Source organism: Phallusia mammillata, chromosome 8, assembly GCF_965637545.1.
Source record: "Phallusia mammillata chromosome 8, kaPhaMamm4.hap1.1, whole genome shotgun sequence".
NCBI classification, from domain to species: domain Eukaryota; kingdom Metazoa; phylum Chordata; class Ascidiacea; order Phlebobranchia; family Ascidiidae; genus Phallusia; species Phallusia mammillata.
In genome coordinates this window covers 5,872,531-5,893,225 of record NC_137259.1, presented here as the reverse complement: position 1 = coordinate 5,893,225, position 20,695 = coordinate 5,872,531, and the positions used below count along the sequence as shown (strand labels likewise).

Here is a 20,695-nt window from a genome sequence, read left to right as displayed (position 1 = left end):
CGCTTGTGAATCAATGTGACAGGATTGATGATAAAAGGCTTACGTATTTTTTTTATATTATCTTATCTACGTACCAATATATATTTCTAAGTTAGATGAGAAATAACCAACGCAACGTAAAATACAATGGACTACTTTATCACTATCAGCCAGGGTTGCTGGTGTAACGGTTGTTGCAACATTATTGCGCAATGTTTATGAAAACTATTGCATGCTATTTCGCAATAGTGTTTCGCAGTACGTTTACCCTCAATTCTGGAAAGACTAATGTTTATATTTCCGTTTCTATGGTAGTCATAAGCTATTTCTAGCCATTTTTCGGGTTCCAGAAAGATCTAACAGTAAACATAGTGTTTGTTCCATTGTGACACATGTTTCCGTCGATATTTGCAATGTTTCCGCAGAGTGTTTCGTGTTAGAACGCGTCGTTTCCACCCTATGAAAAAGCATATGATGTTCACTAAAAGGCGCTATGGCACTATAAATTACATGGCTACCTTAAAATAAATAATATAAATAAATTGAGAAAAAGTATCCGTACACCGGCCCATGTTTCGCATTGTTATATAAGCGTGGACTTTGATGTTTTCGCTGTTTTCTATTTGTGGATGCTAAATTTGGTTTTATCTCACTGCTGTGATTAGCTGGCCAAGAGCTAATCAACGATATCGCTTAAAGCAAATAATCAAGAATACAGAGTGTTAATCAACTCTGTGTGTGCCTAATATTTGAGGTAGTGATGAATCGATCGAGTTTAAGAGGCTCATTCCGACGTAGAAGCATCAGATTTGCAAGACTTTCTAATTGTTCCAGACAGAACAGACATTCCAGGAACCGTGAAGAAGAAGAGGAACAAATAAATCGTGTACGCAATAACACATTGCAACTTTCTACTGAAGCTAAGCGTGAGATAAATCGTTTAACTGTGGTTCAGAACGCAGTTCCAACCTTTGTTTGGAATTCTAGCCATAGAGAGTTTGATTTGAAGTTCAAGCCTTGTTCTTTGGAGGAAGAAATCTCTTTAGTCGAATTCACTAGTTATCGAGATCAATATCTGGCTGAAGGCATACGACGACGTTTGCAGGAGATAAGGTGTGAAATCTTCCAAGGTTTAATTGCAAGCACAGATCTTGAACAAACTAGTTTCGGCAACAACCCAGACGAAATAAGTAAAGCAGTGAGACTCTATCAACGGGTTAATCGTGAGCAAATTGAGTGGATCACACTAACGCACGCCGCACCTGCAAGGCCATTGTGGTCGCGTCCTATCGGAGAAGAATCTTGTGTTATCAATCTATCCATTCCCTTGAGACACCATACCTGCCGCCCAACAGGCTCTAAGGAGGCTGGTGTTACAAACTGGTGCCCCTATCCCAGAGGTTCGAACTTGCCAAGCTCGTTTCCCGAGCAAGCCGACGTTTTGGTCATCTACCACGCTGCTGAGTCATCGTGGGAAACGGAAGACGAAGTTCCAGAGCATCTGGAATACCTGGTACAATCCATTCACATCTACGCATTCGCGTCATCGGATTTCATAACCCTTGCTTAAGTAAGTGTGCGCATCATTTTCTGCACTTGAATCCTAACGATTTTCAGACATATTAAACGTTGTGTGATAAAATTGATTTTGATTGAAGCTTTGTTCAAGCAATAATTTTTTGTGCATATATATTCTTTCCAATTCAATTATAAATCTTAAAGTAAAGGAACTTGTGTCAAGTAAACAATCACATAGTGCATGCAATACAGCCTGTGTGTTTTCTGATTACATTTAATTTCACGTTTCACAAGAGCGGCTTTGTCTAAGCCGGAAACGTTTTTCTGTTCTGCATTACTAACATTTGTTGCTATTATATATATTGGTTTGGTCTGGTTTCAGCCGTCTCTATAGGGACTAAAACGTTTTCCCACACTAAGTTAAAAACACAACATTCACACTGTCAAAAATAGTTCGCTCAGTCACGCTAGGTAAGGGTTCAAAGGCCAAATCAAAGGGCAAATCAACGCCTGAACATAAAAAGTTAGCCCACGTGTATAATACTCGAAGCAAATCTAACATGGCAAACGCCAGTACGTCTGATGAATCTGCCAGTATTTTTGAAGCAAGTCAACAACAACAGCTGTCAGGAAATGACTTAACTAGTGACGACATAGCACCAACACAGTCTGACCGCGCATCTCAGAATTTAAGCGGACCAGCATTATGCGGTTCTGCAAAATTTGTTGTTCCAGTTACTAATATGTCTACTAACATTCTACACCAAGAATTAGACACAATGCGTATGTCTGTGTTGAAAATCCCACCATTATGGTCTCATAAAAAAGATATTAAAACTTACTTCAAGGTTTTAGATAACTTCTTTGACACAAACAAGGTCATAGATGATAACGCACGCTTTTCGCTGTTGATAACCAGTTTCAATGACAAACAGACAGACAAGTTTCGTTCTGCTATTGTTCAAGCCTCAGACTCTGAGAAACCTTATGATTCAATTAAAGACTTAATGATTTCACAGCTGCAAAGTGGTGGAAAATCTTCTTGGATCCAGTTAATGAATGATATAACTTTCGACCCCAACAATGAATCAGCCTTTGAGTTGCTACAAAAATTATTATCTGTTTGTCCCAGAAAAGTGTCAGATGACCCAACCATAAAAGAACTAGTGGAAAACACATTCTTAAATCTACTTCCCACTCATGTCAGACCGCTAATAAGAGCTACGAAATTTGACACTCTTATGGACATGGCAAAATACTATGACCGTTATGTTGCCGGCGATTTCAGCGATAATAAGCCAACACAAGATGGAAAAAACTCTGAAGTAACACAACTTTCAGCAAAATTAGATGAAGTCTTAACACATATGTCCAGGGGACAGCAACCTTTCCGTCAGCAACGCTACTCAAACCAGCGATTTCAAAATGACAATAGACGACCAAATTTTCAACAAAACAATCAATTTCCACCGCGTTTTCAAGGAAATTATAGCCGTCAAAACTATTACAACCAGCAGCAATTCCAGCGAAACCAACAATTCAATCAACCGCGTTTCTGGGGACCCCCTAAACAGCAGCAAAGGCCAGAATACATTCCAACAGACACTCGTCCACAGCATGAAAGAAACCCTCAATTCAGTATTGCAATACCAAGACAAACTCTGAATGCTATTCAAACAATAGACAAGAACTTACCTCGTGTCAAAGATGTGCTTTCTAATACGGAGTTTTTGATTGACAGCGGCAGGAAGCTTTATCCCAGCCAAAGCAGGTCTGAAACCACAAAAGGAGATGAGCAAATATACTACAGTATCTGGTCAGCCTATACAGTGTTTTGGAAAGTCATTACAGACGGTCGATATTGGTTTTGGTCCTGTTGAAGTAGAATTTGATCAAGTTGAAATCTCCTATCCTATTTTAGGTTTTGACTTTTTACAGGCACAAAATCTAAGTTTGAATCCACAAGGCGGGTTTTTGAAATGCAACACTACTGGAAAGCAGGTTAGCATAAGCCCAAAAGACAACCAATTGCTGCTTCAAGCCCCAGTCCTGCACAACAAAAAATATACTGACCTGTTAGCGAAATTTCCCGAGATAACTGCTGTCCCAAATTATAACCGTGAGCCCAAGCATCCGATAGTGGCCAGAATTCCGCTTCACCGGATGCCAGCAGTACAAAAGGCTAGGCGAGTCCGCCCGGAATATTTTGAGCGCATGAAGAAGCAACTTGAAGATATGTGTAGACGAGGAATTATCCGCCGAGCGCAGTCTCAATTCGGGATGCCCGTCCATTTAGTGGCTAAAAAAGGCACAGATGATTTGCGAATTGTCTCAGATGCCCGTGTCTTGAACAGCTGCACGGAAAAGACAAAATATCCAATGCCTCGCCTAAGTCAATCATTTATTGCTCTACATGGATGCAAAATATTCAGTAAAATCGATTTGAAGGAAGCTTTTTATCAGATTAAAATCGCGGAGGAACATCAACCCAGAACAGCAATTCGGACCCCTGTTGGTTGTTTCGTGTACCAGAGGTTACCGATGGGTTTAGTGAATAGCGCGAGTTTCATGTCCCAATTACTCGATATGGCTCTGGAAGGTTTAACTAATGTAACTGGATATGTTGACGATTTATTAATCTACTCAAAGAATGAGGAAGAACATTTAGAGCATCTTAAACAGGTTTTCCAGCGCCTCAGTGATTTTGGCTTGTACATAAACCCTGCAAAATGCCAATTTGGCCGTGCGCAGTTAACATTCCTGGGCCACCTCATAGCGCCAACTGGGATCAGACCTGTCCCATCAAAGGTACAAGCTATAACGGATTTTCAAAGACCAACTACAGTTAAACAAGTCCGTCGGTTTTGTGGAATGATAAACTTTTATGCGGCACATTTACCTAACATATCAGGCGTGTTAGCTCCCATATATGACCTATTAAAAGGCAACAGACGGAACAATAGCAGAGTCAATTGGCCACCAGAGGCACAAAAAGCATTTGAACGAGCAAAAGAACTTCTTATCCAACAAACTGAATTAGCTTTTCCTAACGCAAAAGCACAACTCTCACTTACCACAGATGCTTCGGATGTGGCCATGGGTGCAGTGTTGCATCAATCTTTTGAAGGAAAGGTGCAGCCTTTAGCTTTCTTTTCCAAAACGTTCTCAAAAACTGAAAAAAAGTACAGTACATTCGACCGGGAGCTTTTGGCAATAGTAAATGCACTCAAACATTTTAGGCACTACTTAGAAGGATGCAATTTCAAGATTTACACCGACCATCGCCCCTTATGTTCTGCTATAGTAACAGGAAGGGATATCGCTAACAGACGACAAGCTCGTGCTCTTGCTTTTATTTCAGAGTTCACTTCTGACATTGAATATTTGCCAGGCGCTAAAAATACAGTAGCTGATTGCTTATCAAGGTCGAGTATTAATGCTATTTACCACCATGCAAACAAGCTAGACTATGAGACGATAGCTAAGGCTCAGGCCAATGACAGTGACTTGCAAGCCTTTTGCAATTCTACTGAACATTCTTTAAACTTAAAATTACACAACTTACCAAACAGCAACCTCAAGCTTATTTGTGATGAGAGCATTCCAGGGTCTCCTCGCCCTCTTCTTCCGCCAGGTTACAGGAAGCTCGCCTATGACTTGATCCACAACTTGAGCCATCCTGGAGTAAAACCAACAGTCAAATTAGTGGCTAAACGTTTTGTCTGGCCGGGATTAAAACGCGATGTAGTCACGTGGTCACGTTCATGCCAGGTTTGCCAGCGTACTAAAGTAATTCGTCATGTGAAGACGCCCTTTGTACATTATCCTCCCGTAAGTCAGAAAGGCCAGCACATTAACATTGATCTAATTGGAAAGTTGAATGATTCTAACGGCCATTGTCACATATTGGTCATGGTTGACCGGTTCACAAGACATATTGTGGCGGTACCATTAAAAGATGCTAAAACTTCTACCATAATAAATGCGTTTCTATACAATTACGTGAGTGTTTATGGGACACCTTCCTATCTATCATCAGACAGAGGCTCCTCGTTCACTAATGAGGAATGGCAACAGGCCATGAAATTCTTGAATATTCAACATTTCACTACGTCAGCTTACTGCGCCAACGCGAATGGCGCAGTCGAGAGAAAGAATAGAAACATAAAACGTGCCTTACGCAGCCTAACAGAAAAAGGTGATTGGTACTACGCCCTACCTTTAGCCGTCCTGGCATTAAACGCAACACACAATGACGACTTGGGGGCATCCAGCTCCGAAATCATGTGGGGACAACAAATGAGGTTGCCTGGAACTTGTATAAATCCTCCTGATCCATCTAGTGCATCTCCTTCGGGTGAATTTCTGCAAGCACAAAGAAGATATTTCAACCAATTCAAGTATACACCAACACGGCTCCCTCACAACCAAGAGACCTTCATGGACCCGCGACTATACAGTTGCAGCCATGTGTTTATGCGAACAGATGCTAGAAAAGCTCCTTTAGACGGTGCCTATACCGGCCCCTTTCAGGTCTTGCAACGCAGAGCTAAATACTATACAATAATGCGTCACGGCAAACCTTACGTTGTTTCTTTAAATCGTTTGAAACCTGCAGAGCGTTTACTTGATTTTGTTCCAGATTTTTTAGAATCGCCAGATTCTCTAGCTCAGCCACTAACAAGCTGCACTAAAGCGACTAATGAGCAACAGCAGTTAGATAACAATAACCCAACTTCTTTAGAGACAGAAGAACAGACAGACCAACCACTCACCGAAAATGAGACGATCTCCCACTCCAGTCCGGAACAAGAAACGCCATCCTGCCCCTTTGATCTCCCGCAACCGCTTACAGATGACAACATCTCTCCAGTCTATGACAATCAAACTCCAACAACGGAAATCAGCCAACCGAATCCCGATTTGGCAGAATCTAACGATGAAATCAGTCATCCAGAACTCGACTGGGCAGAACCACAAAGCGAAATCACTCATCCAGAACGAGACTTCCAAACCGCAGACCAGCTACCTGAGCAATCAGAGGAAAGTCAGACAGACACAAGCGTTGAAGTCTTACCCAATGAAGCCCAAGCAGCCCCAGCTCGCCCAAGACGGCATACACAGCGCCCAAGCAGATATGACGACTACCTTGTTGAATCTGATTAGTCTTCTACGGTTCAACAAATTGTACATATGTATATACATATTGTTTTCAGTTGTGCAATGCGTAAACCCATCCCTAGTCTACGATATGAATGTATGTTCCCACCATCAAACCATCAACAAGTATGATATTCAACGACCGCAACCCTGTGTCCACCATGATGCACATTTCGTTGAGACATGTGCTGTCAAGGTCTTTAAACCCGATAATCATCTACGTCACATTCCTGCTATTACGTGTGAATTACTTCAAACTGACGGAGTCTGCACTTACTACTTTTTCGGGTCCAGGACCCATGATCAATCTGTCCGTTACATCTCTCCGCCGTCAGCTCATGACTGTGTGCAATGGAATACAACCCTCCAAGCCCCGGGTGCCGGTGCTCTGCGAAAACACGGTCAACAAGTTTTCAAGACGTCAAACAAGTATATACCAGAATACAAGTGGCCTGTGACCACCAAAGCAACTATTCTAAATGCAGTTCTAACAAGATTTGATCTCCTATACGATCCTATCCAAAATCGTATAACAACTCCCTTTCAGCCGATGTCTGGATGCGATATACATTCTGGACAATGCACTGTCGGTTTCAAACGCTATGTTTGGTCGCCACCGGCAAACTTGGATTGTCCTCAGATTAAATATATTATGAATACGTCTATGAAAATTCATTATTCCAAGCAACATGTGCCAATCAGGCTTCAAATACCTGCACTTGCGTTCTCCATCCATCACTGGGACAAATGTAAACGTACAAAATGTTTGCCTCGTGATTCTATCTGTGCCTTACATGGTTACGTCATACAGGCACACCATTGTTTAAAATCGAAGATCCAACCTCTAAAGAAGAATTCTAACGTCTCTTTCGACGTCTCACCCGTATTGGGTTTCCTAAATAACATAATAGATACTGTAAACGACGAATTTAGAAGACAGCTGTCAGATATCTTATACTTTCAATGCCAGTCTACACAAATAACGGCATTACTGGCTGGGGCCAGTGTACACATTTCCCCAAGCCAGATATTATCCTACTTGAAAGGGAAGCCCACAGCAGCGATAACGCACGGCGACATACTCTTAGAGACCGCTTGTACTACATCAAAAATGCGTTTGTTGCGAAGTCTGCGAATAAAGAATAGCAATTACTATGCTACAAGGCCTCTTTTCGTAAAAGTTCATGATGGCCACGTGAACAACGACGAAAAGACCTACCAACTTTATGACCAGAGTAATGTTTTCCCAGACCTAGTTTACAAGGAAACATTTCGGCCCAACCGAATGTTCACTTTCAAAGTTCATAATACTTATTACTTATTCGTCAATTATACTCTTGCAAGAGTCGAAACCAATATCCAACTACTTTCTCCTATTATCAAGATGATAAATGAATCTTTTCAATCTTATGATTTCGTTGAAGCGGCCCAGCTTCTCAAATATATACCTAGCGAAAATCGCGCATTATCGGACGTTCTAGCCGTCCTCTCAAGCACTCAACTAAACAACGAACGAATGAATGTTTTCTTCGACTCACAAACTAACCTTTCCACAGAAGGGGGAATTGATGACAAGGTTCTACCGCAAAATCTTCTCAAGTCAGCTTTCATCACCCTTTTATCTTCTGTGACCAGTCCTGCTGCAAATGCATTCCTCTCCTTCCTCGTTATCCAAGCTTTGTTCTGGGGAATAGCCTTGTCCCTGTTGACATTAAAGCATCTTTTTCAACGTATTCATCCAATAGCAAGACCAAAGATCAACCAGGCAGTGGCAGAATTACAACGCCGCTGGAATTTACGTCATCAACAACAAAACAATGATGACGACACAAATGCACAGTCTCAGGAAGCGATTAACACAGAACCAGAAGCCTGAAATACTGTTCCCAGACTAGTTGCTGAGCGAACAGCATATGTTACACTATACTATATTAAACATTTCACACATTCAGATAAGCCTGAACGAAATTTAACTCTAGCCGTTTGGCATATTATAACACAACACAGTAACTTTAATGTTTCACGTTTGTCATTATGCTAAAATAGTCAAACAAATTTTGCTTAGGGAAACCAATATATATATCTAATCCGTGAAGATATTACTAACCTTGTTTCTGCATGACAATTTCTTTGTGTATATATAAATATTTCTTTGTTTCCTCCTTTCTCATTCAAGTGCAGAAACCCCTTATTGTGTCTCCACTACAAAAATATATAATCAATGTTTTGCAAATAAGGTTAAAAATTCAAAATTCGAAACTTGTGGAGAATACAATAGCACACATTACTTTGTCATATGATATTTGCATCGCATTATTCCGCCGTTCCTTTTTACATGAATGAAAAAGTAAATATTTATACAAGAAACGCATATACTCATAAATCTAAAAAAAAAAAAAAAAAAAAAAAAAAAAAAAAAATAATAAACAAATAAATATATATCAAAGCTATTAAGCCGCATTATCATCGATAAAACATTCTTGTGTGCAATTTTGTCAACTTTTTGTCGCCAGTCTAAACTCACATATATATTCTTTACTTTCGCCCTTGTTTTCACAATGTTAATCGTTTTTCCTAATGATATTTAATCTAAGAGCTGAAGAGTCATACCCTTATTGACAAGATATATAATTGTTGTGTTCATTTTCCATCTTGAATTGTGCATATTTTTCCCAACGTATAACTCCCCACGTGACAGCGCCTACCCCCATCTATTGACCAATATCTCTTGTCGCTTGTCGCTAACGAACATTAATATGGATAAAATGTGTTTTTCATTCAAACACATTGTGCAAGCATTTTAGGGGGGAGCTTTTGTAACGGTTGTTGCAACATTATTGCGCAATGTTTATGAAAACTATTGCATGCTATTTCGCAATAGTGTTTCGCAGTACGTTTACCCTCAATTCTGGAAAGACTAATGTTTATATTTCCGTTTCTATGGTAGTCATAAGCTATTTCTAGCCATTTTTCGGGTTCCAGAAAGATCTAACAGTAAACATAGTGTTTGTTCCATTGTGACACATGTTTCCGTCGATATTTGCAATGTTTCCGCAGAGTGTTTCGTGTTAGAACGCGTCGTTTCCACCCTATGAAAAAGCATATGATGTTCACTAAAAGGCGCTATGGCACTATAAATTACATGGCTACCTTAAAATAAATAATATAAATAAATTGAGAAAAAGTATCCGTACACCGGCCCATGTTTCGCATTGTTATATAAGCGTGGACTTTGATGTTTTCGCTGTTTTCTATTTGTGGATGCTAAATTTGGTTTTATCTCACTGCTGTGATTAGCTGGCCAAGAGCTAATCAACGATATCGCTTAAAGCAAATAATCAAGAATACAGAGTGTTAATCAACTCTGTGTGTGCCTAATATTTGAGGTAGTGATGAATCGATCGAGTTTAAGAGGCTCATTCCGACGTAGAAGCATCAGATTTGCAAGACTTTCTAATTGTTCCAGACAGAACAGACATTCCAGGAACCGTGAAGAAGAAGAGGAACAAATAAATCGTGTACGCAATAACACATTGCAACTTTCTACTGAAGCTAAGCGTGAGATAAATCGTTTAACTGTGGTTCAGAACGCAGTTCCAACCTTTGTTTGGAATTCTAGCCATAGAGAGTTTGATTTGAAGTTCAAGCCTTGTTCTTTGGAGGAAGAAATCTCTTTAGTCGAATTCACTAGTTATCGAGATCAATATCTGGCTGAAGGCATACGACGACGTTTGCAGGAGATAAGGTGTGAAATCTTCCAAGGTTTAATTGCAAGCACAGATCTTGAACAAACTAGTTTCGGCAACAACCCAGACGAAATAAGTAAAGCAGTGAGACTCTATCAACGGGTTAATCGTGAGCAAATTGAGTGGATCACACTAACGCACGCCGCACCTGCAAGGCCATTGTGGTCGCGTCCTATCGGAGAAGAATCTTGTGTTATCAATCTATCCATTCCCTTGAGACACCATACCTGCCGCCCAACAGGCTCTAAGGAGGCTGGTGTTACACTGGACACGTCGAAATAGTTTAATGCAAGTACCACCACATCGTGTGGGCAAACGAACTTATAAAACATCAAAACACTTAATTCTAACAGAGGAAGTGCGTCAGACTGTTGTCACCAAATACTTTGTGTGTAAAAAAGGGACCAGCAGGCTAAGACGCTATCCCTTTGCCCAAAGCGAGAGTATCTTTTAGTGATTATAAAAAAGTTTTGAAAAGGGGTCGCAAGGTACATTTGGTTGCTAAAATGGATTGCGGCATGAAAGGTTGAAAATCACTGCATTACATTAAGACAACCTTGTCAGCTAAGCAGTCATGTCATTGCAGTGATTCGGGCCAAAAGTGATGGGCTTTCACAAGACGAAACAGATTGAACGCAATGTATTGCTTTGAGTCGCGAGACTTTTGGGTTACACCAGTAGCCTATGTTTGTTACAACGTGTTGTGATCGGTAATGGTCGCCCAGTTTTTTTTTAATTGTTTTTACTCTTGGACTGCTATCTCCTTGCTTACTTCAGTTTAGGCGAATGTGGTTACTGGTCACAAAGTCAGCCCATATGGTGTTTTGCGGGAATATGTTGCATGCCGTATATGTTTGCAGGTGCACTATATTTTCGTTAGTTGTTGGTTAAATGCCGTAGTTTAGACCAAGTAAACTTGTTTGTGACATAAATCTACAGCACATAAACCGCCTTAAAATGTCATCAGGAAATTAACTTTGACATGAACATCTCAGTTTTGACTCACATTTCGCAACGTTTAGGAATTAGAACTGATAGGTGATACGTAATAGGAATTTCTTTCATATTCAGCATGATTCAATTGAGTAGCCTATAGCTTACTGCTTCCGCGGCTAGCTGAATGCATTTGACAAATATCTTCTGCTAATATGGTTAATGGTACAATCTTTCCATAGTTCGTATCTGTATGTCAAGTGTGGAGATCAAGTTTTTAGTTTGTGCAGGATGGGTTACCACTTACCAGACGTTCGGAATTAGGGAGGTAAATCTGTGTCTAGAAACATTCAAAATGACCGGAATTTTAACGCCAAGTAGTTTTCACAATCCTTTTAAAAGGGACAAAAAGGTTTACATTTTTACGGTTGTCTGTGCTGATTTTGATGTGCGATGCACCCTGCCGCGTATATTCATGCAACTACGCGTCTTGAAAAGCTGATAATACTCAAAAAGGATCGGATCTTGTTGTTTTGCAACTTATTTACAAACAAAACTGCGCCTTTTTTCTGAAGTAGGAACGATTTTTATTATGAAAAGGGGCACTTTTGGGGTTGGTAACGTGTAATGTAACAACATACCGTACAATGCATTGTGACGGTACTTTGGTGTCGCCAAAGATAGTTATTGAAACCGTCCGGAATTTTGACCAGGCAAATATGGTAACACTAAATGTAGGAGAGCGTATACTCCACTGCGTGACCACAGCCAACATTTTTTACGATGACTGGACGTAACCAGTCATTATAAGCATAAAGCTAGAAATCAAAGCAGTTTCGCTGTTCACGCCCCCGAGCGGAGTGAGGGTCGTAACCAAAAATTGCCACTTGCCACTTGCCACGGTTGCCACTCAATCCGGTGGCAAGCAAGAAATTTTTGTGGCAAGTGGCAAGCGGTGTTGGCAAGTGGCAAGTGTTGGTGGCAAGTCTTGTTGGCAAGTGGCAAGCGTTGTTGGCAAGTGGCAAGCGTTGTTGGCAAGTGGCAAGTATTGTTGGCAAGTGGCAAGTTTTGTAGACAAGTCTGGTTGGCAAGGGGCAAGTAAATGTGTTAAATGTCTCAACGGCAAGAGATGTAAACCTCGATGCCGAGACAAGCAAATATCCATTCGTGGACGATTATAATGCGAATAAAACTCTCAGATTGAGTTTTGGTGAGGTGAAAAAGAAAAATTCTGCATGCTAATTTTTTTGATGAGTATATATAATGTAGATGATTGCGTCTGTCAAATGTATTTGGTTTCTATGACTGGACGTGTTCAAACTCAAAGAGACTTGCCACTGAACGTTCAGATCGGATGAGACTTGCCACTGAACGTTCCGATCGGATGAGACTTGCCACTGAAGGTTCGGTTGCCACTGAAGGTTTGGTTTGGTTGCCACTGAAGGTTCGGTAGCCACTGAATGAAAAGTTCGCTTATTACCGAACGAACAGTTAAACGAACACCTTTTTACTGAACTTAACATCGTCGTTAGTTTGCAACGAATTTGCATGTGTTCATGGAATAATCCCGCCATTGTGAATTGGTCAGATTGAAATCGTTGAAAACAACAAGTCTACAAATTTCAATGGCTGAAATTTCTACTTAATTCATAACAATTGTGAGCCTGACTTAGCTGACAGTTGAAAATGAGATTAAGAAAATGAGATTAATTCAATCTGTAAAAGGACTTAACCTTGCTTTCAAACATGGAAAAGTAATCTCATAAACATTTGATTTTAACCATACAAAAACTCTCTGACATAAAGTCTCACAGGAGCATGAAAATACATGCAAAAGTGGAAATAGACAAACACTCAGACGATTATGTTCATTGAGACAGCAACATGTAAGTTGGTGAAATGTAATTTTTTTAGCAAGCTATGCCAAACATGTTATGTTACTTTTTTTCCAATTGCTAATGTTATAGGGAGTCAAGTACTGTGAACACTGTCAATTCCAACTTTTTGTTTGGGACTAATTACATATTTATCACATGTAGTTGCCTTGATACCCATCAACGAAGTGGAGAGTTGTCTTTTTAGAGTTAAGACACTTTAATCGTTAGGCCATGTTGAAAAGATAACCCCATGCTGAAAAAGTTGGCTCTGCCTCTGATTAGCACACAATCCCTTGTGGTGGGTGTGAAGGAATCCCTTAGCAGTTGCTTGGTTGCAAGGACCGTTTTGCCCTATGTTGATGCACAATAAGCTGTTCTTTTATGACATTTATATCAAGGTTGCTGTACCTGGTATTTAAATACTTGATGCAGAACTTATTCTCGCCATATATGTTTCTGGCCAAGGTTGCTACTTAAAGCCATGATGCCCACTGGCCATGGCAGCTACTTAAAGCCGTGGTGTCTACTCGCCATGGCTGTCAATTGAAACCATGATGTTGCATTCTAAATCAGACTCAGAGTGAAAGCAACAATTAATTAGTGACAATTTTTGACTTTTATCTTGCTTAGACTTAAATTTTGTTCTAGTACAAAGGAAACTTACATTGCTCTGTATCTGTTGTATAATTGCTGGCTCTATTTATCATTTCAGAATTGATGTGTGATTCTCTACGAAGCATATTTTAGTATAAGATTTAAGGACATTTGATTTGCATCACAATATTGTTGACCTGCAACTGAACATAACCTGGTCCATGGAATGCAAGCATTACATATATTTCATTGTTTTAGCATATTGTATTGATTGATAATAGTTTTGTGAATTATTATGGAATTTTACCCTATCCAACATTTATTCATTACACTTGAATGGTTAGCTATTGTGCCATCACTACTCTTTCCATGTTGGATTTTAATGGTCCTTTTGGCGATCGCCCAAGCATATTTTCTTACGTGGATGTTTAGTTGTTCTGTGATCTATTACCAACTCATCATGTGTTAGCATGTGATACTTTAATGAAAAATGTTTATAGGTAATAAATTTGTAGTTAAGTGTCGAGCAAGCACTCTCCTCCTCTGGCACACACACAAGCCTATGTGCATTGTCAAGCTTTTTGTTTGTTACTGCATTATGATATGTTATTTGACAATTACTAGATGGACTTTATATTTCCTCTTAATTATGTTTTTGCAGTAAGGTGACACAGACGTTAACCATAATGTTTTTTCTTACTGCTGTTTTGTTAGATGTGCTTACGATTTTGTTCACCTCCTTGAGCAACAGCAAAAGTATAAATGCCCTATTTGCACCCATTTTCTTTGTTCATGCAAGTTCATCAATAAACAAGATTAATGATTTATTTATGCTTGTAGTGCATCTGCCTAGGACAGGGGATTCCAACCAGGGCCCAGGAGCTGTATTTAGGGCAGTCATGGGTGTACGCTTGCTGTAACCACCCACTAAAAGTCAGTGAGCCCTTTTCTATTTTAAAGCTTATAATTAATTATATGTTGCAAATGATTAAATAACCTAATTTAATCGACTATTTTGTGGTTTATGGTCTTTTTAATTTAGTTAAGTTTGTCAAATACATTTTTGCTAGGGGGGCACGAGTCTTACTGGGTTACCACTTATGGGTCCCATGAGGCCCAAAAGTGGGGGTGGGGGTACAGTGCATGAAAGGTTAAGAACCACTGACCTAGGAATTTGCCTAAATGTTCACGAAATGTATTCAAGTATTTTGTATTTATTTATTATAATCCATACTGCAAAAGCCACATTGACAAAGAAAAATAATAATGTTTACAAGGAGCAAAATTGCAAAAAAACATAAAAAATAAGTTTGATCTTAAAGTTTACATATCACAGTACACACAAATTATGATAACTATATCCAAAAAATTTAGCGTTATACCCAATAAAATAATGCCATTTGTGTACACCACTTCTTAGAATATCTCCTTCAAGCCATATCTCATGTGCTCCTGGTAAAGACACCACACTCCACAGCAACTTGCGACTTAATAGCTTGTCAACGATCGGGAACAATTTGTATCAATTGATTTACTTTGCACTTGTCACCAAAACCAAACCGACTTGCCACCGAAACCGGTGACAACCGAAACACTTGCCACTGAACCGGTGGCAAGTGGCAAGTGGCAATTTTTGGTTACAACCCCTGTTGCCCGAGCGCGTGATGTTGACCTGAGTGGCGGCTCGTGCCTAAAATTTGTGGGGGTGCTGCTCAAAATTTTAGCCTTTATTGAACATATATAAGTTGGCAATATATAGAAAACCTACATTAAAAGTTTTCTAGCCATTGTTTTGTGCAGAAAAACAAGTAATACAAATCTTAATTAGAAACTCCATTGTGACGTAATTTTTGTTACGCAATAATGTACACGAGTGTAAACACCAGACGATATCATTTGTGTATTTTGTTTACTTGCACAGCGACGGCTAAACACCATAACATGCAGTAATAATGTGGAACAAAAACACACGTGACACAGACTCGAAACTAAGCGGTTGTAAATACGGTAAAACACAACAAGAATATAAAAAAAAAGTAATGATTCGAAAAAGGTCGAAGTATTTCAGTTCGACAACATTTTGAAACATGGCCATGTTTCAGTTAAGTAACCTTATGGTCACAGTCAGCGTTTTCAACATATTATATGACACTTCACAGATTATAATTGTCACACAAAAAACTAGCCATACAGCTGTTTATTGGTATCATAACTGACAAATTTAACAACCACTTTACATTTGTGTCAGAACTTGTTTATTTTAACATCTTTTTTTTTAATTTTTGTGTACAGACTATTATTTGTCTTTCAGATTTTTTCAAATAGCTTATGATTGCTTTTTTTAAGTGCAAAACTCCTTCAAGCTTTAAAATTTACAACACTCTCACTTAAATTTAAACCATATTATTAAACCTTGTGCTTCCTTTTTACAACCAAAATGAATCATAAAGTTATAGTTTGGGCATGATAATTGATAGCTTCTTCCTTGATTCCAAATGACAACTGAGAAACTGTTTGTCTATTTAGTAGTACTAGCACTGCAAGTGCAAGTCTTTTGGAAATAATGGTGTTCCTAACAAAGGTTTGCATCCAAACTGTTTTGCCTTTGAAGGACTCATGGAAACAGCAAAAAGGATTTTTCATCCTAGTAATTTCACTTGTCAAAACATCATCTAGATTATTTTCAAAGTAATCATGAACATCAGATCTTCAGAAACATTTTCATTTCAGTAACTAGCTTTTCTTTGTCAACAATAGGATGTGCTTGGTGGTCACTATACTATCTTGTCTGTAGAATGTTCATTCTTAAGAAACACTTCCTGTGAAGCAATTTAGCAGCTACTGTTTAGACCAGGGGTCGCCAACCCGCGGCTTTGGAGCCGCATGCGGCTCTTTGATCCTTCTGATGCGGCTCAGTTTTTGAATTTACCAAATGTGGTACATTTGAATAAAAATTATGTGACGAACACAAAAGTCGAACACGAAAATTGAAGTGCAGTAGCATGACTGTACTCGCTTGTTGTAGTTACCTGCAACCCCATCTCTATACCATCAAAAGTCTGAAAGAGGCAAACTGGCGGCGCGCAGGTTAATACGCAATATGAGACAATACTGTTTTTGTTTGCATTGTGTGTGTGCGCGCGTAACAATAGCTGTTTGTTGATTGTTACGTAACAAACGCGCTAACAAAGCAATACAAATCTGCAAAAACAGAATATGCAACGCTACGTAAAGTTGTTTTCTCTGCTGACGAGACTAGTATACCAGTGTGTCTAATATGCAATGAAACACTAGCTAACAACAAAAAGTCGAATGTCATAAGACTAAACACGTTTTGCATTTTATTTTAAATTTTAAAACGACTTTGTGGCTCCCAGTGTTTTTTTACGACGTGAAACTGGTCCGAGTGGCTCTTTGAGTAGTAAAGGTTGGCGACCCCTGGTTTAGACAAACAGTACATGTCCATTATATCAATACTCATCTTTTTCATCATGTCCACGTAAGGGAGTTTCAAAGTTTCCACAGAACAAAATGCAGTCTATTATTTTGGACAAAATTTCACGATTTTTTTCCACTTTTTTGTTGTGTTCAATAATTGAAAGTCTATATACGCCTCACTAAGTTTTTCCTTAATATTTACAGTTCCCAAAAGTGAAAGTGAAACATCGTTGTCCACATGCTTCTTTGACTTCTCATGTTTTTCTGCTTTCTCACCTATTTTGGCTACATTTGTAAAACCATCTTTTGTCCAGCATTTTTCATCACCTCCAAACAGCAAACATGGAAAACAAAACAGTACATTTTTAACTTCACAACCACAAAGCCATTTTTTCTTTTGATACCATTCAGAATTAAAACTGCGTATAGATTTCTTGTTGTGGCTCATTCCTGGCTGACAAAGTTGAATATCAGGCGTTGGACGCCCTTTTTTCTTTATACTTACCTTTTCAGCACTTGATAACTGCGAAATCTTAAATTGCTGAAGCTCACTTTCAGTCACCGAATTAGAATCTTGAAAAGCCATGATTAACCTTTCAATCAAAAACTGTAAAAATGATTAAAAAAGAATAACTGTCGTACTGTACTCATTGTCGAACCTAATGGTACATGGTACCAGGGTTGCCAGATAAAAAACGCAAAATAGTGCCAAAAACTATCAAAAAAGCGCCAAACACAACAAAAAAGTGCCAAACCAAAAATGTTTGATGCCAAAAATACCGCCAAACCAATTTTACAGAAATAGCAATATAATGAGTATTATCATATATATATATTGCTAAATAGGTATTATAAACTGGTCCATACTTAAAATCTGGTCAGTAGAGAATTTATAATTATATCTACGCATAACCGTTTACCAGTGTACACCGTGCAGTTACAAAAATAGCAACTTTATTCTCCAGCACGGCCAGAACCAGAAAGTTCTAAAAGCACCACCTGGCGGTGTACATTTTAAATTAGTTTTACCAACAATTCTTTAAAAATCACTCTAAAACATCGTTTTTGCCCTGAACCCTGCATACGCACAAAATGCCGCCTTAAGGATTTTGTTTACTCACAATTAAGCATTTTACTTGGCGATGATACTTTTTCCCTAACATGGCCAGTTTTGCCACAAACAATCAGTCTCCTTACAGCACAGACACTCACTTTTATAACATGATCTATTAACGACGTTTAACGACACAACAACAACAACAAGTTTGGTGATATTTTCACATTAAAGTTTCAAGACCAGTAACATCATTACTGCCATATTCAGTAGAATATATTTTATCTGAAGTAAAGTCATGTAACATTTTTGGCGATGTAACAAAGTCTTTACAACATTTACCAGACAGTATCAACTCCGCTCTGATTCTTACAATGGCATCAAGAAGGTACAACCATAGTATACTAACATGGTAGTCCAGCTATTGTTACCGTCACGCTTGATTAACTCTGCACGCTTATGGGATGCTTGTATTGAGTTGGGTGCCTTAAGAGCAGGAAAATGACAAAACTGTGCGTGTGTGGTCGGTTGTATGCATCTACCATGTGTAATATTACTACGTTTGGTTGGAATTATGCTGTTGGAGGGAATTTACTGAGTTTTTTTGCCTTTTAGTCCTTCTTTAACCGCGTTGAAGTGATTTTAGCGTGGTTTTACCTAACATATTCAAGGGTGCATAAAGCTTGTTACGGACCAAACTAAAGTCTGGTGAAAATGGAACTTTTCCAAACTGACTGCATTTTTAATAAACTGATGTTTAACGACTTTGACCCCGACCAGGAACTCGATCCGGACAGACGGAAAGTCAAGCTTAAACGAAGACCATATTTTTTCCAAAGTTACTCATTTTAAACTGTCAACAGGAGGTAGATTTTTCCTAAAAGAACTGATTAGATGAGAAACCATGCAAAAGAGTGATGTGAAGCAAAAAGTTTATTTGAAAAAAAATCAAGGTACAAAAACAATTTCTAGACATCATAAACAACTAATAAAGTGGTGCAGAAAAACAGTCAAATGCTGTGATAAGTAACATGGAGTTTAAAGTATTTGGAAGGTGATGTTTTGTTCAAGGCAAAAAACAATTTTGCAAAAGTAAGTAAAATTGTTAGCAAGTTGTCCACCATGCAATCACAGGGCCAGCTGGTTTCTTTTATGGAGCAAGGGCCTGGAAGTCTCACTTATCCTTCATTAGAGTTACTTCAACTTTCTCAAAGTGTGTACCTGAAATGAGAGAAAGTTTTTTAGCCAACCAACAAGCTAGACTTTTTTTGTGTATTGCAAAAGTTATGAAAGTTTCCAAAATAGGACATGTGATATTCTGAAAGTTGATATGGATAAAGAGAAAGTACCCAATAGGTTTTAATATTCGTGGATTTATTTATTCATGTCTTGTCGTTCACGTTTGCCAAACAGCTCTTTTCTAAAATGTTCCAAAGGTCTACCAAGCAAACCAAAAAAGAGGAGCTCAGAAAAATAAATCAAAATGACTGTCAAAAGTGCCTGTACTTTCTGCACAAATGTGCTTCTTTTTTCAAATTACAAAATATGAAACTACTTTATGTTAGCTTTTTAATAATAATGTTATAGCTAACAGTAGGCTACTATGAAAATCGTATCCGAGTGCAGTATAAAGCCAAGTGATTTACTAATTATAGGATTTTGAAAACAGAAGCTGTAGAAGTAAACAGTGCACACTGTTTCGACCTATAAGGTCTCATCAGGGCAGCTGATTAAAAGACATATGCCATATTGGTTAGTGTAGCCATCTGATGGCCCTCCAGTTTGTTGGAAGTAACAGGCAGAACATTAATTCCTCACCAAATCTGTTCAATACCACAAATGGGTATAAACCACAGAAAAAAAACTGATTTTTAATGCCTAAGCAACTGCTGGGGAACCAAAGTGATGACAATATGATTAATAAGCCAATAGATAGATGATAAGTAAGCTGCAAATACTGCTCACTGTTTTGACCTGTAAGGTCTCATCAGCGCACATGATGATAAGACATAGGACATGTTGGCTAGTGTAGTAACATGCTGAAAAACCTTGCCTCGCCAATTCGGTTCATTGCCGCAATTTTAAAGCAATTCGTACAAAAAAGATGCCTGTCTATAAGTTTTTAAAAATATACTTTAAAGAGTTCATACAATTGAAAGCTAAAAACGTTTTAATAGCTCTACATACATTAAACAATAAACCCAATAACTAAAAAACTTTAAAACAGACACAGATTTGTCGCCAGCGGCTCTTCAAAACTAGCTGTTTACCATGTACCTCATACAAAACTTCAGGCGACGTGCAGTGTTATTCATGCGTAACCGAAATGCGCAGGATAATAAAAGAAACGAGAGGAAAAGAGGAGCTGGACTACCATGTTAGTATACTATGCGGTA

At 38.8% G+C, this 20,695-nt stretch overlaps 2 protein-coding genes and 2 long non-coding RNA genes across 7 annotated transcripts; 2 read left to right on the top strand and 2 right to left on the bottom strand.

The window, feature by feature from the left end:
* Positions 1-157: 157 nt before the first annotated feature.
* Positions 158-10,668, bottom strand: LOC145204380 (uncharacterized). Of its 4 annotated transcripts, XR_013853474.1 has the most exons (7): positions 10,552-10,668; positions 8,765-8,859; positions 8,204-8,359; positions 7,697-7,786; positions 7,371-7,552; positions 6,935-7,045; positions 6,461-6,526 (listed from the first exon to the last, which is right to left on the bottom strand). XR_013853474.1 is itself a non-coding variant. In XM_080076897.1 (5 exons), the coding sequence occupies exons 1-5, from the start codon at positions 10,561-10,563 to the stop codon at positions 7,456-7,458; spliced, it is 450 nt and encodes a 149-aa protein (XP_079933023.1). In that variant the 5' UTR covers positions 10,564-10,668; the 3' UTR covers positions 7,053-7,455. The 4 variants fall into 4 exon arrangements, 2 of the variants coding, with proteins under 2 accessions (XP_079933024.1, XP_079933023.1); XM_080076897.1 differs by lacking the exons at positions 6,461-6,526; positions 6,935-7,045 and having other exon boundaries at positions 7,053-7,552; XR_013853475.1 differs by lacking the exons at positions 6,461-6,526; positions 6,935-7,045 and having other exon boundaries at positions 7,490-7,552; positions 7,616-7,786.
* On the top strand, positions 430-6,304 carry LOC145204379 (uncharacterized). Its single transcript, XM_080076896.1, has 2 exons — positions 430-1,549; positions 6,242-6,304. Exon 1 carries the CDS (start codon positions 740-742, stop codon positions 1,547-1,549), a length of 810 nt encoding a protein of 269 aa, XP_079933022.1. The 5' UTR covers positions 430-739; the 3' UTR covers positions 6,242-6,304.
* A 166-nt stretch (positions 10,669-10,834) lies between the features above and the next one.
* On the top strand, positions 10,835-14,634 carry LOC145204381 (uncharacterized). The gene is made up of 2 exons (XR_013853476.1): positions 10,835-13,222; positions 13,926-14,634. It is a non-coding gene; the product is annotated as an uncharacterized LOC145204381 (long non-coding RNA).
* Positions 14,635-19,214: 4,580 nt separating this feature from the next.
* Positions 19,215-20,684, bottom strand: LOC145204382 (uncharacterized). The gene is made up of 2 exons (XR_013853477.1): positions 19,649-20,684; positions 19,215-19,520 (listed from the first exon to the last, which is right to left on the bottom strand). It is a non-coding gene; the product is annotated as an uncharacterized LOC145204382 (long non-coding RNA).
* Positions 20,685-20,695: the final 11 nt, after the last annotated feature.

Coding starts and splice junctions, on each gene's coding strand:
- LOC145204379 (XM_080076896.1), top strand. CDS start 740: ATGAATCGATCGAGTTTAAGAGGCTCATTCCGACGTAGAAGCATCAGA.
- LOC145204380 (XM_080076897.1), bottom strand. Junction 7,787..8,203: donor ATTCCCCCTTCTGTGGAAAG/GTTAGTTTGTGA, acceptor CTTTATTCGCAG/ACTTCGCAACAAACGCATTT. Junction 7,553..7,696: donor GCTGTGGGCTTCCCTTTCAA/GTAGGATAATAT, acceptor TATGTTATTTAG/GAAACCCAATACGGGTGAGA.